The 17,908-nt window shown below is 37.6% G+C and overlaps 1 protein-coding gene and 1 long non-coding RNA gene across 2 annotated transcripts in view; both read right to left on the bottom strand.

Annotated features, from left to right (window-relative positions):
* The window catches only part of LOC125238257 (ABC transporter G family member 23), a 165,317-nt gene that overhangs the window by 117,231 nt on the left and 30,178 nt on the right, over window positions 1–17,908 (bottom strand). The window contains exon 2 of the mRNA XM_048145533.1: window positions 3,888–3,954. Within this exon, the coding sequence (XP_048001490.1) occupies window positions 3,888–3,954 (67 nt within the window). The remainder of the gene's footprint in view (window positions 1–3,887; window positions 3,955–17,908) is intronic.
* On the bottom strand, window positions 15,022–16,120 carry LOC125238258. Its single transcript, XR_007178419.1, has 2 exons — window positions 15,666–16,120; window positions 15,022–15,271 (listed from the first exon to the last, which is right to left on the bottom strand). It is a non-coding gene; the product is annotated as an uncharacterized LOC125238258 (long non-coding RNA).

Genomic DNA, 17,908 nt, shown 5'->3' with positions numbered 1-17,908 from the left:
TCATCCCTTCGCATTACATGTCTATACCGTGCTAGACGATTCGCTCTTACTTTAAAAAAAATCGAATCGAAGAGTTGTATAGTAACTCTATACATCAGTAAATGCAAGTTATTTGTAGTGACACTAGTGACATCTAGCCGCGTCAATCACGTGTCAACTAGCGTAAATTACCGCTACTTGTCAATAGATGACGCGACGAACAAAAAGTCTAAGGTCGGCAACAGACAGTCTTAAAAATTCATAATCTTAAAAAAAATTCTATGCAAATTGACAGTTCAAGTTGACACTGACAGATCTGTCAGATACGCGGCTAGATGTCACTAGTGTCACTACAAATAACTTGCATTTACTGATGTATAAGAAAAAATTGTATGCAAATTGACACTGACAGATCTGTCAGTGTCAATTTGCATACAATTTTTTTTTAAGATTATGAATTTTTAAGACTGTCTGTTGCCGGCCTAATGCTCAACAATTTTTAGCCAATATGTTTTCAATTCCTTCTGCTTGTAATATAAGTTGTAAACTGTTTTAATATTACATTTTTGGCCGACGCGACACTGTTGACACCTAGTGACAACTCTTCCCTTACTTATTCAATTCAATTCAATTAAAAAAAAATATTTCAGGTAAAACCCATAGTAAAAGAATATAATTAAATACAATAAAAGCAACAGAATTTAAACATTAAAAATCGTCAATAAAAATTAAAAATATTAAAATATATATATAATATCTGGGCGACCGAGCTTCGCTCGGTTCTATTTTAATATATCACGTCTTTAGATAAAAAAAAACTCTTATAAATACAAAAACAAAAAAAAAGACAAAAAACAAAAACTTAATTTCTGGCCGGGATTCGAAACCCTGACACCTACGATCTATCTGCGTACATTAGACCGACCTCGTGCGACTGAGCTACGCGGAATCGATGCGCGCGCGGCGAAATTAAGGACCATATTTTACGTTTACAAATGCGAAAGAAAAACTCAAGAAAACTCGAAAATTCGCGTTTTCCGGGATCTAAGGCTACGCTAGATCGATTTTTCACCCCGAAAACCCCCACAAAACAAATTTCAGCGAAATCGTTAGAGCGGTTTCCGAGATCGTCGGTATATATAAATAAATAAATAAATAAATAAATAAATAAATAAATAAATATACAAGAATTGCTCGTTTAATAGTATAAGATATATATATATATATATATATATATATATAAAATAATAAATAAAATTCAAAACAAAAAAATAAAAAATAAAAAAAAATATATAAAATATAAATAATAATATATAAAATTCAAAACATTAAATAAAAGTCAAAAAACATAAAAATTAAATTTATTCAATCTATTCCGATCTATTCTACTTATTCCTTTGTCTTTATATGAACTAAAAAATCCATATCGTAAATCCATCTTTACAAGTAGTCGACCTCAGGTTGACCCTCAAAAATGGCGACTGATGTCGAAACATCACCTGTCTCGGTGCCGTGCCGGTGAAGGAAAACGCGCACTAAATGGATTGTACGAGATTACTAATGTCCAAAATTTGATTAAACTACGCACATATGACAATGAGTAAAGGATATTGAAGGTTTCTCTCTTTAATGAGGGTTCGGAAGTACCGGTATGACCTTGAACCCTTCAAGAAAAGCTTATAGGCACTTCATTAGTGAGTATAAACGTGCAGCAGCAAAATCATATTGATTGACCTACTATCATCACTCACTACTACACCAACTCTGTACATCCATACAAAAATACCGGAATTATTGCGTTACTAGCGTTCGCCCGTGGCTTCGCTCGCGTTAAATTCGAAAATTGCGTTAAATTCAAACTTCCACCCCCCATTTTAGGGAATTACCAGCACTATTAGTAAGTGCGATAGGGACGGCCTGATATTTTATCGTCTATCGCGCGACCATGCTACCCGTGCAGATGTTTTATCATTTAGAGCGCGACCATAATTGCCTGCCAGGTTAAAAAGAGACAAAAAGTAGCCTATGTCACTCTCCATCCCTTCAACTATCTCCACACAAAAAAATCTCGTTTATTCATCGCTCCGTTTTGCCGTGAAAGACGGACAAACAAATAGACACACACACTTTCCCATTTATAATATTAGTATGGATTTATTTTGTTATTTTCGCTTTTAATGCAAACTGTTTACCTAAAACCTGAATACATGAGTCAGTCCTACGTCCCGTATAAAGCTTAAAATAACTCTAAATATCGTACTGTTTTGGTTTTTTTGACCGGCTCCACCTCTCAATTCAGCTACTCTTAAGTTTGTACTCGAGAAAATTCTAGACCCTTTCGCAGCCATTGCTTTTACTCTCACAGGAATACCTCCACAAGTCTGCGTTCCAGCTGAACCAGTTATGGCACTTATACGTATTATAGCGGTTCAATCTAAGCCACGCACTTAGTTTAACACGGTGTAACATGAAAAAAACCGAATAATTGTAACCATGCGCTTCTGTGACCAAAAGGAAGAAAAAATGTCATATTAGTTTGAGCAAATATAAATAAATAAATAAATATTATAGGATATTCTTACACAATTGACTGAGTCCCCACGGTAAGCTCAAGATGGCTTGTGTTGTGGGCTTGTGGGTACTCAGACAACGATATATATAATATACAAATACGCTTAATCATAAAAGCCATCCATGACTCAGGAACAAAAATCAGATCTGTGCCCATCACACAAATAAATGCCCTTACCGGGATTCGAACCCGGGACCGCGGCTTAGCAGGCAGGGTCACTTCACTACCCGCTAGGCCAGACCGGTCCTATTATGATATAACAATTTTTTGTAAAAGTAAATTCTATTAATAAAACTGACATTTAATAGTATTTTATGCAACAGGCGTTTAAAGGAGGTCAAAAAAGACGAGTGGTGTGGGTAACAATTTGAGGCGAAGCCGAAAATTGTTATTGAGACGCCACGAGTATTTTTTGACTCGGTTAAACACCGTTGCATACAATACTTTTTCTACGACCATGCACTTAGTTTTTAATAGTTTTCTTGAATAAATTTCGTGAAATTCACACTGTTTCCTGTATTTTGACTCAAAGGTTTGCACTGTCAGCTCGGCTGCGCAAAGCCTTCCCGCGCACGTCCGCAGTGTCGTTATAAGGCGTTGCCATGGTTACAGAGCCAAACAATGCGTTTTCAGTTTTTTCGATACTGCGCGCATGCGCGGAAAGCCGGCGGACGCTGGCTTTGGGGAATAGACCTTTATGTAGGGTTTTAAAGATCTGTGCACGACCCTGTAAATGACGAATAACAGTTCGGGAGTAGAAAAAATGTATTTTTAAATTTTTCTTCTACAAACCTAATTATTGAAAGGTATTTTTGACATCTATCAACAATGATAGTGAATCTGTATTGTCTCATATCATAAAGGCATCAACGCTGTTAAAAAACCTTTGGTGCTAAGTTAGAATAAAATATTTTTTATCGATAAAATCCAGAATACGCCGTTTAAATTACCTACTCAGTTTCATTATGCTACACCGTGTATATTTCGTGATGTCCAGCCAGTCACTAGTCTCAATACAGTCATAATCAGAAATACTTCCCGATCATCCGTCAAATAAATTGATATCACTGCAGCCACCTGCAGTTAACTGTCTTTTTCAATGAATTAAAGATTACGCTAAAATTTATTATGAGTTTAACTAAAATTCGTAAACCATCTCCGTTTAAATAGTTTAGTATGTTTTTATTTCTTATTTATATAATAGTTAAAAACAATTAACCATTTACCTACTACGCTTTCAAAGCTAATTAACACAGTTTTATTTACATTTACTGCGCCAGAGTTGTAACTCAGCGGATTGATAATAGCGCCATCTATGATTAGTGTGTGGACTTACGCAGTGGTCCAGCTGAACATTTGCTTCACTCGCTCCGCTGGTAACTCTGTAGGTGTCGCCATTTTGTCTGTAACGAAAAAATGTTATGTCAAACAAAAGTATAGTTTAGTAAGTAAATAATTAATTAAAAGTAGAAAATTTATTTAAGGATATATTATAAAATTTATAATGAATTATGAATATCATAATCTAAATATATAAAAGAAGAAGCTGACTGACTGACTGACTGACTGACTGACTGACTGACTGACATATCAACGCACAGCCGAAACCGCTGGTCCTAGAGATTTCAAATTTGGCACGTAGGTTCCTTATACAGTGTAGAGGAGCACTAAGAAAGGATTTTCCAAAATTCACCTCCTAAGGGGGTCAAATGGGGGTTCAAAGTTTGTATGGGGAAACAAGATTAGTTTGACTATTTTATTCGAAACTTCACAGGAAGATTCCTTAAGACATATGACTGAATACGTGTTTCAGGTTTTTTGAAAATTTAACCCCTAAAAGGGTGAAAAGGGGGTGATAAAGTCAAAAAATCAATATGGGTATCGTTTTTATGGTTTATCGGGTCGCTGATCACGATAAATACAACGTTTTTAAAATCTAACGAGGCGGAAGTGAAATACCTTCTCCCCTGTTTTGGTGCAATGGGGTTTAAATATCAAAAAAATATATAAAAGAAGATATTGACTGACTGACTGACATATCAACGCACAGCCGAAACCGCTGGTCCTAGAGATGTCAAATTTGGCACGTAGGTTCTTTATATAGTGTAGATGAGCACTAAGAAAGAATTTTTCAAAATTCGCCTTCTAAGGGGGTCAAATGGGGGTTCAAAGTTTGTATGGGGAAACAATGTTAGTTTCACTGTTTTATTCGAAACTTCACAGGAGGGATCCTAAAAACATATGACTAAAGACGTGTTTCAGGTTTTTTGAAAATTTAACCCCTAAATGGGTGAAAAGGGGGTGAGTCAAAAAAACAATATGGGTATCGTTTTTATGATTAATCGGGTCGCTGATCACGATAAATACAACGCTTTTAAAATCTAACGAGGTGGAAGTGAAATACCTTCTCCCCTGTTATAGTGCCATGGGGTTTAAATATCAAAAAATATATAAAAGAAGAAACTGACTGACTGACTAACTGACATATCAACACACAGCCGAAACCGCTGGTCCTAGAGATTTCAAATTTGGCACATAGGTTCCTTATATATAGTGTAGATGACTTCTAAGAAAGGATTTTTCAAAATTCGCCTCCTAAGGGGGTCAAATGGGGGTTCAAAGTTTGTATGGGGAAACAATGTTAGTTTCACTCGGTAGTGACCCTGCCTGCTGCGCCGCGGTCCCGGGTTCGAATCCCGGTAAGGGCATTTATTTGTGTGATGAGCACAGATATTTGTTCCTGAGTCATGGATGTTTTCTATGTATATAAGTATTTATATATTATATATATCGTTGTCTGAGTACCCACAACACAAGCCTTCTTGAGCTTACCGTGGGCCTCAGTCAATCTGTGTAAGAATGTCCTATAATATTTATTTATTTTTATTTATTTTATTCACTGTTTTATTCGAAACTTCACAAGAGGATTCCTAAAGACATATGACTAAATACATGTTTCAGGTTTTTTTGAAAATTTTACTCCTAAAGGGGTGCAAAGGGGGTAAAGTCAAAAACACAATATGGGTATCGTTTTTATGGTTTATCGGGTCGCTGATCACGATAAATACAACGATTTTAAAATCTAATGAGGTGGAAAAGAAATTTTCCCCCCTGTTGTTGTGAAACGGGATTAAAATATCTAAAATAGCCATAAGTATAGGTTTAGTTTTTATCTTTACTTCTGGTTCAACAGATTTCAAATTGACACGGAAGTTCCTTAGAGGAGCACTAAGAAAGGATTTTTCAAAGTTCACCTCCTAGCATGATAATTTGACAGGGGCAAGGACAGGTACAGGGACAGGGACAGGGACAGGGACAGGGTCAGGGTGAGGGTCAGGGACAGGGACAGGGACAGGGACAGGGACAGGGACAGGGACAGGGACAGGGACAGGGACAGGGACAGGGACAGGGACAGGGACAGGGACAGGGACAGGGACAGGGACAGGGACAGGGACAGGGACAGGGACAGGGACAGGGACAGGGACAGGGACAGGGACAGGGACAGGAACGGGTTAGGGATAGGGATAGGGATAGGGATAGGGATAGGGATAGGGATAGGGATAGGGATAGGGATAGGGATAGGGATAGGGATAGGGATAGGGATAGGGATAGGGATAGGGATAGGGATAGGGATAGGGATAGGGATAGGGATAGGGATAGGGATAGGGATAGGGATAGGGATAGGGATAGGGATAGGGATAGGGATAGGGATAGGGATAGGGATAGGGATAGGGATAGGGATAGGGATAGGGATAGGGATAGGGATAGGGATAGGGATAGGGATAGGGATAGGGATAGGGATAGGGATAGGGATAGGGATAGGGATAGGGATAGGGATAGGGATAGGGATAGGAATAGGGGACGGGGACGGAGATAGGGATAGGGAGAGTAGGGGGTAGGGACGGGACGGGGACGGGGTCGGGGACAAGGATAGAGATAGGTAGTGTAAAATGCAGGTGGCTCAGTGGGAAGGGATTAGTATTTAAGTAGGCATCGGCGAGTATCCTGCATCCGTAATAACTATTACATTCAAAGTGCTGATCGTTGTTTGCTTGCCTTTTATGTGTTTACGTTTGCAATAAGTATAAGCAAAATGGAAAAAATTGTAAGCGATAATGCAAGGAAGTATTTTTTACCCTAGCGACCATAGCGTCGAGATACTGGCTATGTGGGTTGTATGAAGTTTCCCCAGTATAAATATTTATATAGGTAAAATACATACATATTCGTACCTACTATCTACGCTGTGGTCGCTGTGTAACAATTCTACAATCATTGCAAGAATTTCTTTTAAAACAATAGTAATATGTGTAAGGTACAGTCAGCCAAAAAGCGGTGTAAGGTTCTTGGCTGACCGTACAGCAAATAGATCAGTTACAATGGCCCTCCAGTCGACAATTGCCCCGCTTTACCTTAATCGAAATAATCGCGGACAGATGTACCTACAAAAAACCTACGGATCCAAATGAAAATCTTATTTTTTGTAAACGTTTCAATAAGAATACTTTTTTAAAAATATTTTAAGCGGGTTACTCACGTATTAAGTCGATATAGCGTTCGACGTGAGTAACCCGCTTAAAATATTTTTAAATATGTATGAGTCTCACGGGAGTTTTATAGTTAAGAATACTTTTATTACGCGGGCGAAGCCGCGGGTAAAAGCTAGTCTATATATATAAAAGAAGAAGCTGACTGACTGACTGACTGACTGACTGACATATCAACGCACAGCCGAAACCGCTGGTCCTAGAGATTTCAAATTTGGCACGTAGGTTTCTTATACAGTGTAGAGGAGCACTAAGAAAGGATTTTCCAAAATTCACCTCCTAAAGGGGTCAAATGGGGGTTCAAAGTTTGTATGGGGAAACAAGATTAGTTTGACTATTTTATTCGAAACTTCACAGGAAGATTCCTTAAGACATATGACTGAATACGTGTTTCAGGTTTTTTGAAAATTTAACCCCTAAAAGGGTGAAAAGGGGGTGATAAAGTCAAAAAATCAATATGGGTATCGTTTTTATGGTTTATCGGGTCGCTGATCACGATAAATACAACGTTTTTAAAATCTAACGAGGCGGAAGTGAAATACCTTCTCCCCTGTTGTGGTGCAATGGGGTTTAAATATCAAAAAAATATATAAAAGAAGATATTGACTGACTGACTGACATATCAACGCACAGCCGAAACCGCTGGTCCTAGAGATTTCAAATTTGGCACGTAGGTTCCTTATATAGTGTAGAGGAGCACTAAGAAAGGATTTTCCAAAATTCACCTCCTAAAGGGGTCAAATGGGGGTTCAAGGTTTGTATGGGGAAACAAGATAAGTTTGACTATTTTATTCGAAACTTCACAGGAAGATTCCTTAAGACATATGACTGAATACGTGTTTCAGGTTTTTTGAAAATTTAACCCCTAAAAGGGTGAAAAGGGGGTGATAAAGTCAAAAAATCAATATGGGTATCGTTTTTATGGTTTATCGGGTCGCTGATCACGATAAATACAACGTTTTAAAAATCTAACGAGGCGGAAGAGAAATACCTTCTCCCCTGTTGTGGTGCAATGGGGTTTAAATATCAAAAAAATATATAAAAGAAGATATTGACTGACTGACTGACATATCAACGCACAGCCGAAACCGCTGGTCCTAGAGATTTCAAATTTGGCACGTAGGTTCCTTATATAGTGTAGAGGAGCACTAAGAAAGGATTTTCCATAATTCACCTCCTAAAGGGGTCAAATGGGGGTTCAAAGTTTGTATGGGGAAACAAGATTAGTTTGACTATTTTATTCGAAACTTCACAGGAAGATTCCTTAAGACATATGATTGAATACGTGTTTCAGGTTTTTTGAAAATTTAACCCCTAAAAGGGTGAAAAGGGGGTGATAAAGTCAAAATATCAATATGGGTATCGTTTTTATGGTTTATCGGGACGCTGATCACGATAAATACAACGTTTTTAAAATCTAACGAGGCGGAAGTGAAATACCTTCTCCCCTGTTGTGGTGCAATGGGGTTTATAAATATATAAAAGAAGATATTGACTGACTGATTGACATATCAACACACAGCCGAAACCGCTGGTCCTAGAGATTTCAAATTTGGCACATAGGTTCCTTATATGGCGTAGAGGAGCACTAAGAAAGGATTTTTCAAAATTCTCCTCTTAAAAGGGTGAAATGGGGGTTCAAAGTTTGTATGGGGAAACAAGATTAGTTTGACTATTTTATTCGAAACTTCACAGGAGGATTCCTAAAGACATATGACTAAATACATGTTTCAGGTTTTTTGAAAATTTGACCCCTAAAGGGGTGCAAAGGGGGTAAAGTCAAAAACACAATATGGGTATCGTTTTTATGGTTTATCGGGTCGCTGATCACGTTAAATACAACGATTTTAAAATCTAATGAGGTGGAAAAGAAATTTTCTCCCCTGTTGTTGTGCAATGGGGTTAAAATATCCAAAATAGTCATAAGTATAGCTTTAGTTTTTATCTTTACTTCTGGTTCAAGAGATTTCAAATTGACACGGAAGTTTCATAGAGGAGCACTAAGAAAGGATTTTTCAAAGTTCACCTCATAGCATGATAATTTGACAGGGGCAAGGACAGGGACAGGGCCAGGGACAGGGACAGGGCCAGGGACAGGCACAGGGACAGGCACAGGGACAAGGACAGGGACAGGGACAGGGACAGGGACAGGGACAGGGACAGGGACAGGGACAGGGACAGGGACAGGGACAGGGACAGGGACAGGGACAGGGACAGGGACAGGGACAGGGACAGGGACAGGGACAGGGACAGGGACAGGGACAGGGACAGGGACAGGGACAGGGACAGGGACAGGGACAGGGACAGGGACAGGGACAGGGACAGGGACAGGGACAGGGACAGGGACAGGGACAGGGACAGGGACAGGGACAGGGACAGGGACAGGGACAGGGACAGGGACAGGGACAGGGACAGGGACAGGGACAGGGACAGGGACAGGGACAGGGACAGGGACAGGGACAGGGACAGGGACAGGGACAGGGACAGGGACAGGGACAGGGACAGGGACAGGGACAGGGACAGGGACAGGGACAGGGACAGGGACAGGGACAGGGACAGGGACAGGGACAGGGACAGGAACGGGTTAGGGATAGGGATAGGGATAGGGAGGGATAGGGATAGGGATAGGGATAGGGATAGGGATAGGGATAGGGATAGGGATAGGGATAGGGATAGGGATAGGGATAGGGATAGGGATAGGGATAGGGATAGGGATAGGGATAGGGATAGCGATAGCGATAGCGATAGCGATAGCGATAGCGATAGCGATAGCGATAGCGATAGCGATAGCGATAGCGATAGGGATAGGGATTGGGGTCGGAATAATCGGTCGGCAATTGATATCTAGACAGTGTAAAATGCAGGTGGCTCAGTGGGAAGGTATTAGTAAGTAGGCATCGGCGAGTATCCTGCATCCGTAATAACTATTACATTCAATCTGCTGTAAGAAGATCGTTGTTTGCTTGCCTTTTATATGTTTACGTTTGCAATAAGTATAAGCAAAATGGAAAAAATTGTAAGCGATAATGCAAGGAAGTACTTTTTACCCTACCGACCATAGCGTCGAGATACTGGCTATGTGGGTTGTATGAAGTTTCCCCAGTATAAATATTTATATAGGTAAAATACATACATATTCGTACCTACTACCTACGCTGTGGTCGCTGTGTAACAATTCTACAATTATTGCAAGATTTTTTTTAAAAACAATACTAATATGTGTAAGGTACAGTCAGCCAAAACCGGACCGTACAGCAAATAGATCAGTTACAATGGCCCTCCAGTCGAGAATTGCCCCGCTTTACCTTAATCGAAATAATCGCGGACAGATGTACCTACAAAGAAACCTACGGATCCAAATGAAAATCTTATTTTTTGTAAACGTTTCAATAAGAATACTTTTATTACGCGGGCGAAGCCGCGGGTAAAAGCTAGTATTACATATTTGAGGGTGATGATTTATTTCTTTTACGTGTTTTTCTTTTAAATTCTTATCATATTAGTACAGTCACCGGCATACATAAGTGCTGATTTCTGTACCTTGTCGCTCTTAATCATTTGAGAACTTTTGTATGACATTTCAAACAAGATGTTAATGTGATAAGGTACAGAAATCATCACTTACTTATGCCGGTGACTGTACAAGAGGATCGAGTTTTATAGAGAGTTACTATCAAAGTAAAATGTGTAATCACAGTGCATAGACTGCCATCTCTCGAAGTCTCGACACAGACTTAAAACTTTTGAACCTCAATTTTGACAATTTGGCCCATATTCTTAGCTTGATATGTGTTGAAATGTCAAATGTTAATATTAGCACCAATTAGCCGAGCGTCCCCCAAAGGTGTAATGCCATCTAGGCCACCGTACCTTTTTCTCTATGGTTCTGAGGTACGTTTTTTCTTTATTTTATCTGTCTATATGGAGTCTTTGGTCCAAATCAGATTCTTTGGCGGGAATTTGAAAAAAGTAGTCGAAAAATTTTCGCTCCAATCTTTAAAATTATAATTTATTGAGTTTTAATAGCTTAATTTGTATATACTGTATGTAAAGTTGTAAATAAATATATAGGTATTGTGTTAAGAATGAAAGGCGATGAGGGGGGCGGGACAAACCCGCCCACCCTAAAACGCTCCAAAATCGACGGCTCGGACGGCAGCGGCACGGACGATGGCGGCGGGGGTGAGCAATTGAACAATGCGTACTTACCATATTTTAAACCGGACTATAAAAGACTGTACCCTGAAAACTCGGGAAAAGTAGAGTTTAAAGTGTTCGTTGAACAACAGGACCCGAAAGAAAAATTGGGAAATAAAAGCCCAATTTTCTTAAATCACATCTTCACGACGGATATCAAAGGTGTCACGGCAATACAGCGTGTAAACGCAAACAAAATCGCAGTTGTTTTTAAACAATATAACACTGCTAATAATTTCTTAAACAACAACGCCTTTTTGGCTAAATATAATATGAAGGCGTACATTCCGGCAACCCAAATTGAAAAAACTGGCATAATAAGATTTGTACCGACCAACATTTCAAACAAGGACTTGTACACAAAGTTAAGCTCAATATATGAAATAATCGCAATACGGCGATTCACAAAAAAAGTTGGACAGGACCGTATTCCCCTACAGACTGTGAGCATAACATTCCTATCAAATGTTTTACCAGATGACGTACAGTACGACTTGTTCTCGTACCGTGTATTTGAATATGTCCCTCCGTTACTGCAATGCTTTAAATGTTTTAAATTCAATCACGCGGCAAAAGTTTGTAACGGAAAGCAGCGTTGCTCCATTTGCTCAGGCGACCACTTCTATAAGGAGTGCGATAAACCAACCGAGTTATGCTGTGCCAATTGTAGCGGCCCTCACTTGGCAATTTCAAAAGCTTGTCCAATAAAGCTTAAAAAAATAATGGATAAGAAGGCAAACATCTCTTATGCTTCTAAAGCTGAAACTCGTAAAGTAGAATTCCCGGCGATAATAGACAAAAAACTGACTGACAAGACAAATAAATCGAAACCTGCTAAACCACAATCCCAAACTAATGTTCCTTCTACAGCTTCACCAGCAGAAACACCAACGTTTGATATAAAAAAGGAATTGCTACAAAACAACGTCTTAATGAATGCAGTTGTGACCACTCTCATAGAGTTAGCAAATAAGACCGATTCCCTCCCAATCACTAAACATTCAATTGAAGAAATGTTTATTAAGAATATTCAATAATGGATCTTTCACTTTTTAAAATTGCACAATTTAATATTCAATCAGCTATAAATAAAAAACCCTTGCTAATAAATTTCTTAAAAGATAATAATATAGATGTTTGTCTTCTTAATGAAACATGGTTAAAACCAACTACTGCTTTTAGGATACCTGGATATAATATTTTCTGCAAATATGCTGATAATGGTCGCGGCGGAGTCGCTATACTGGTTAAAAATATATATAAACATACTTTTATACAGACCGATTTTTATGAGAGTATTCAAAATATAGCGATCTCAATCATGACTAACCGAGGACCTTTATCAGTTTTATGCGTGTACTGTCCTCCAAACCGTCCACGCATAAGGCTAAATAGACTTCAACACATAATTGAGAAATTACCAACACCCATAATAGTTTCAGGAGATTTTAATGCACATCATGCAGCGTTTGGCTGCGTTTCTAATCAACCGAGGGGTAACACTTTGTTTGACATTATTAGTGACTTAGACTTGTGTATTTTAAACAATGGAAATCCAACAACTGTAACTTACCCCAATCGAAATCCTTCAGCGATCGATGTTAGCTTCTGCAGTGCAAGTCTAGCACCTCATTGTGAGTGGAAAGTCCATGATGACCCTATGGGTAGCTATCACTATCCTACTATAATTAGTATGCAGACCTCTCTTGAAAAGTATCAAGTAAGTGAACCGACAGATAAATTTATATATGCTAAAGCTGATTGGGATAAGTATAAAGAGCTTTCAGAAGAGGTTTTCTCTAATTTTCCTTTAAATGACAATGATCCTATAGAGTCATATGAGAAATTTATTTCTGAACTCAACCTATTAAAAATACAGTGTATTCCAAAATTTGTTAGAACTAATAATTTCATTAGCAGACCACCGGTTCCCTGGTGGAATAAAAAATGTCAGGACAGTGTCATTAAAGCCTATGAGGCATTAAAATATTACAGGTCTAATCCATCCTTAGAAAACTATATAACTTACAAAAAACTCGTTGCTCTTAAAAAACGAACAATATCTGAGGAAAAGACTAATAGTTGGCGTAATTTTTGTGGAACTTTAAATAGATGTACACCAATTGGGTTAATTTGGAATAATATTAAACGTTTTAAAGGACTAAAATCTAAGCAGGTAAATAAAAACGATGAATTTATAGAACCATTTTTAAATAAACTTAGTCAAGGTAATAATAACGATTGTAGGTCTTTAGAAAGTTTTTTCGAAATGAACAACGATAATGATCAGTCTAGGTATCTTATTCAACCTTTTACTTGGGAAGAATTTGTTAGAAGTTTGAAATCTAGGAAAAATACTACCCCAGGCTTAGATGATATACCATATTTTCTTATAAAAAAACTACACATTAACGGTCAAAAAGTTTTATTAAGAGTCATGAATTTACTTTGGTTACAAGGGAAAATACCTCCATCCTGGAAAACACAGTGTGTAATACCTATTTTAAAACCAGACAAACCACCTAGTGAGGCAAATTCGTATAGACCAATCTCCTTATCTTCATGTGTAGGTAAAGTTTTTGAGAATATGATTAAAACTAGACTTGATTGGTATGTGGAGGCCAACAACATATTGCCTTCATTTCAAAATGGATTTCGACGAGGTAGAAGCTGTTCTGACAGCTTCATATCTCTTATCTCTGATTTAAAACTAGCAAATTACAACAAGTCACATGCTGTTTGCATATTTTTAGATGTACAAGGGGCATTTGATAATGTTGACCCTACAATTTTAGTAAAAGTTCTGTCCAATTTTAATATCCCAGGAAAACTTTGCGAATGGATTTTTAATTTCTTAGATAATAGAGAGCTGTATGTTAAATTTAATAACATATTACACGGACCACGACAAGTCTTCAAAGGCACTATGCAAGGAGCAACGCTGTCTCCTCTATTGTATAATTTATACACTAGTGAGATTAACTCATTTGTAAATACTTCTAATGTTAATATACTGCAATTTGCAGATGATCTTGTAATATATTCTATTAATTCAAATTTAGATGTAGCTAAAGCTCATATTAATGATGCGTTAAATCAACTTTATATTTATTACAACAATTACTTACATTTAAAAATAAATCCAGACAAAAGCAAGTTATTAATATTGAGCAAAGATACATCAAATGTAAATATTGTATATAATAATGAGATAATTAGAGAAGTTCCATCCCATAAATTTTTAGGTGTAGTCATAGATAATCATTTAAATTTTAGTTTACATGCTAAACATATAATGTCTAATTCCGTTAAAGGTTTAAATGTTATGAGATGTCTTGCAGGTATATCTTGGGGTGCTGACCCTCAAGTACTGTCTTTACTATATAAAACCCTTGTCAGAAGTCATTTCGACTATAGTTTTCTTGTACATATGAATACCTGTCATACACATAAGTTAGAAATAATTCAAAATAAAGCAATGCGAATAATATCAGGGGCAATGTGTTCAACCCCAATAAGAGCAATGGAAGTAGAGACCAAAACAATGCCTCTACCAGTCAGATGGGTGCTGTTAGCTTACAGATATTTAATTAAGATATATGCTAAAAACAATCAGAGTATAATTAAAAGAATAAAGAGTCATCCCCAACTCCCTAAGCTAACAACAATACTCTTACAGGTGGAAGCTAAATTTTCTAATGTATATAAAAATGAAATTTGGCCATGTTATGAAGATAATTTTAATAGTAAAGTTATAAACATAACCGTATGTACAAAGTCTATCAATAATAATACTGACTTCCTAAATTTCTTATCGCTAATTCCTAATTATTACAAACTTTACACAGATGGTAGTAAAACTGAATCTCATGTGCGAAGTGCAGTGTATGATCCGCAAACTAAATTTGTACAGAGCTTTAGGTTGCACGATTTATGTTCCATATTCACAGCTGAAGCTTATGCAGTATTTGAGGCCCTGAAAGTTATAATGAGAGTGTCAGAATATAAACATTTCTTTATTTTTACTGATTCACTTAGCTTGATTTATGGATTGCAAAATAATCAGTTGCATTACAAGGATAACTTCATTTTGTACAAAATTAAAATGATGCTATTACAGTTCAAAAATGATAATGTACATATAAATTTTATGTGGATTCCTTCCCACACTGGTATAACAGGGAATGAAATTGCTGACAAAGCTGCTTACTCAGGGATCCATGAATTGGATGTTAGATGTGCCACAAGAGTTCCCCTGACGGATTGTCAGGCCTCTGTTAAAACTGATGTTGTTGATATATGGATGGAATTATGGACCAGAGACAGGGAAACAAAAGGAAGATGGTATGCTAGTATTCAATCTGAATTACCTGGAAAACCTTGGTATGAGAAGATGAAGATGGGAAGTCGAAGTTTTATAACCACCATAAACAGATTAAGGTTTGGTCACAATCGTGCACCAGCGCACTTAGCCAGATTTTCAATAATAGCCGATGGTACATGTCCTCACTGCCAGAATGGTAGTATTGCAGATGTGGAGCACCTTATATTTAAATGTCAAGTGTTTGCATTTGAAAGACTTATCCTCGCAAGTGAATTAAGTGAAGTGTTTAATAATAATGTCCCCCGCCGCCTTGCCGACATTCTCAAAAACGTTGACAGTTACGTTCCGTTGTACAAGTATATTAAAAATACCTCGCTGAAGATTTAAACAAGTGAAGTGTTTTAAAACAAATTATTAGTGCATAATATGCCATAAAACTGTTTAAATGAAGTGCTTTAAACATAATAAAACAAAGACTTGGCTTAAAGGACTCGCATCCAGGCCATAAATTATTAAAAAAAAAAAAAAAAAAATGGTCCAAATCATAAGCACAGAATACATATTACTCATATTAGGTAGTTATCTTAAGACTCTTAAGTAACAAATAGGTACCCGGCTTCGCCACCAGTGGGCTTGATCGCTTTTTCTTTAGTGTCTGGTATCTATTTTATAACAAACTAGCTTTTGCCCGCGGCTTCGCTCGCGTTAGAAAGGGACAAAAACTAGCCTATGTCACTCTCCATCCCTTCAACTATCTCCACTTAAAAAATCACGTCAATTCGTCGCTCCGTTTTGCCGTGAAAGACGGACAAACAAACAGACACACACACTTTCCCATTTATAATTAGTATATATGGCTGAATAGAGCCATAGCTTATCAAATAAACCATGTAAATTTGTGAAAAATAAAACACATTTTATACATTGTTTTAACTTGTTTACCCACTATACTTAATAAATATCGTGTTCTTTGGTTCTAGTTCTGTAATATTTAGCAACACTGCCTCTGTATCGGTCGATCGGCAGGGTTAGCACATGATTGCCGCGAGAGTATGTCGCCGCGAGATAGACTACCCGTCCTTATGTCATTAATACAGTTAAAATAAGACGTATGATCTATCTCGCGGCGACATACTCTCACGGCAATCATGTGCTAGGCCTACAGCTGTGTGTTTAAGGGCCACTTGCACGAACGAAAATGGAGGGTTAACCCACCATTTTATATCGAATTTGACAGATGACAGCCCACTAACCCTGAGTTAAGTGATTGGTGCAAGTGGGCTTAAGTCCATTGACTTTTAACCCTTAAGTCCCTTAACATACTAAGGTTACTACAAAAACACATATACGCAACCTACAAACACAAGTATTTCATTTATCTGATCTCCCACAAACATTAGTCTAAAGTTATTTGCTTCAAATTCAACGATAATCATTAAAATTCAAGATTTCCAACCTTGTCACGAACACGAGATTTTAAGAGCATGTTTTCGATCATTCTTGTCAATCGATTATAGATCTTATTATTGATAAATATAGTTATATTTTAACAAGTTTTAAGAATAGAATCGTTTGTAATTTAACTTTGAACATGCTTGCGTAAACTGGTGTTGGGGGTCATACGTCATTGACTTTATGATATTGACAATAATTCTAAGAATATTGCACGGCATCGGCAGTAAAGTTCGGTTTTTCGCAGGCTGCTAGGATTATATAGTATAATATTTTGAGGGTAGGCGCAATAAACGGTTTAACTCTTTGACCGGCAAGAACACCTAAAGGCGTCGTGTGTGTTGCGTCCGTGCTCACGACGCCAGCAACGCCTATAGATGCTATGGCGGACGCTGTCAAAGCAATTGTCCTTTTGACAGATAATTATTTTCGTCATTTACTAACTTAGAGGTATTAGCGTGTAGGCAAAGCGTTCAAATGGGTTAACAATTTGGTAGATAATATATCTGGTTTGAGGACAAAACAAAAGTCATACATAAAGACGAATAAACACCGCTTAACCCTTAATTTTGCAAAAAAATAGTCAGTCGTGAGTTCAAGTCTCCTCGGTGCTCGATAGTTCCATCAGAGTCGGAAAAAATACAAAAAGAGGGTCAATAGCGGTCAATAGTCATGTTCGTCAGGTCGAACATTTTCCGGTCGAACATTAAGTATGTGACAATTTTTTTGTCCAACTACAAATAAGGTTGAGTATCCATTTCATGAAATGGCATTAAAAAAAAATAGCCAATGTTACGTGAAGTCAATGCACAACAACACCTCGGCTGTCCTTAATCA

Source organism: Leguminivora glycinivorella, chromosome 23 (genome assembly GCF_023078275.1).
Source record: "Leguminivora glycinivorella isolate SPB_JAAS2020 chromosome 23, LegGlyc_1.1, whole genome shotgun sequence".
NCBI classification, from domain to species: domain Eukaryota; kingdom Metazoa; phylum Arthropoda; class Insecta; order Lepidoptera; family Tortricidae; genus Leguminivora; species Leguminivora glycinivorella.
Note: the sequence above shows the minus strand (reverse complement) of the source record. Positions and strands in the feature narration are given on the sequence as shown.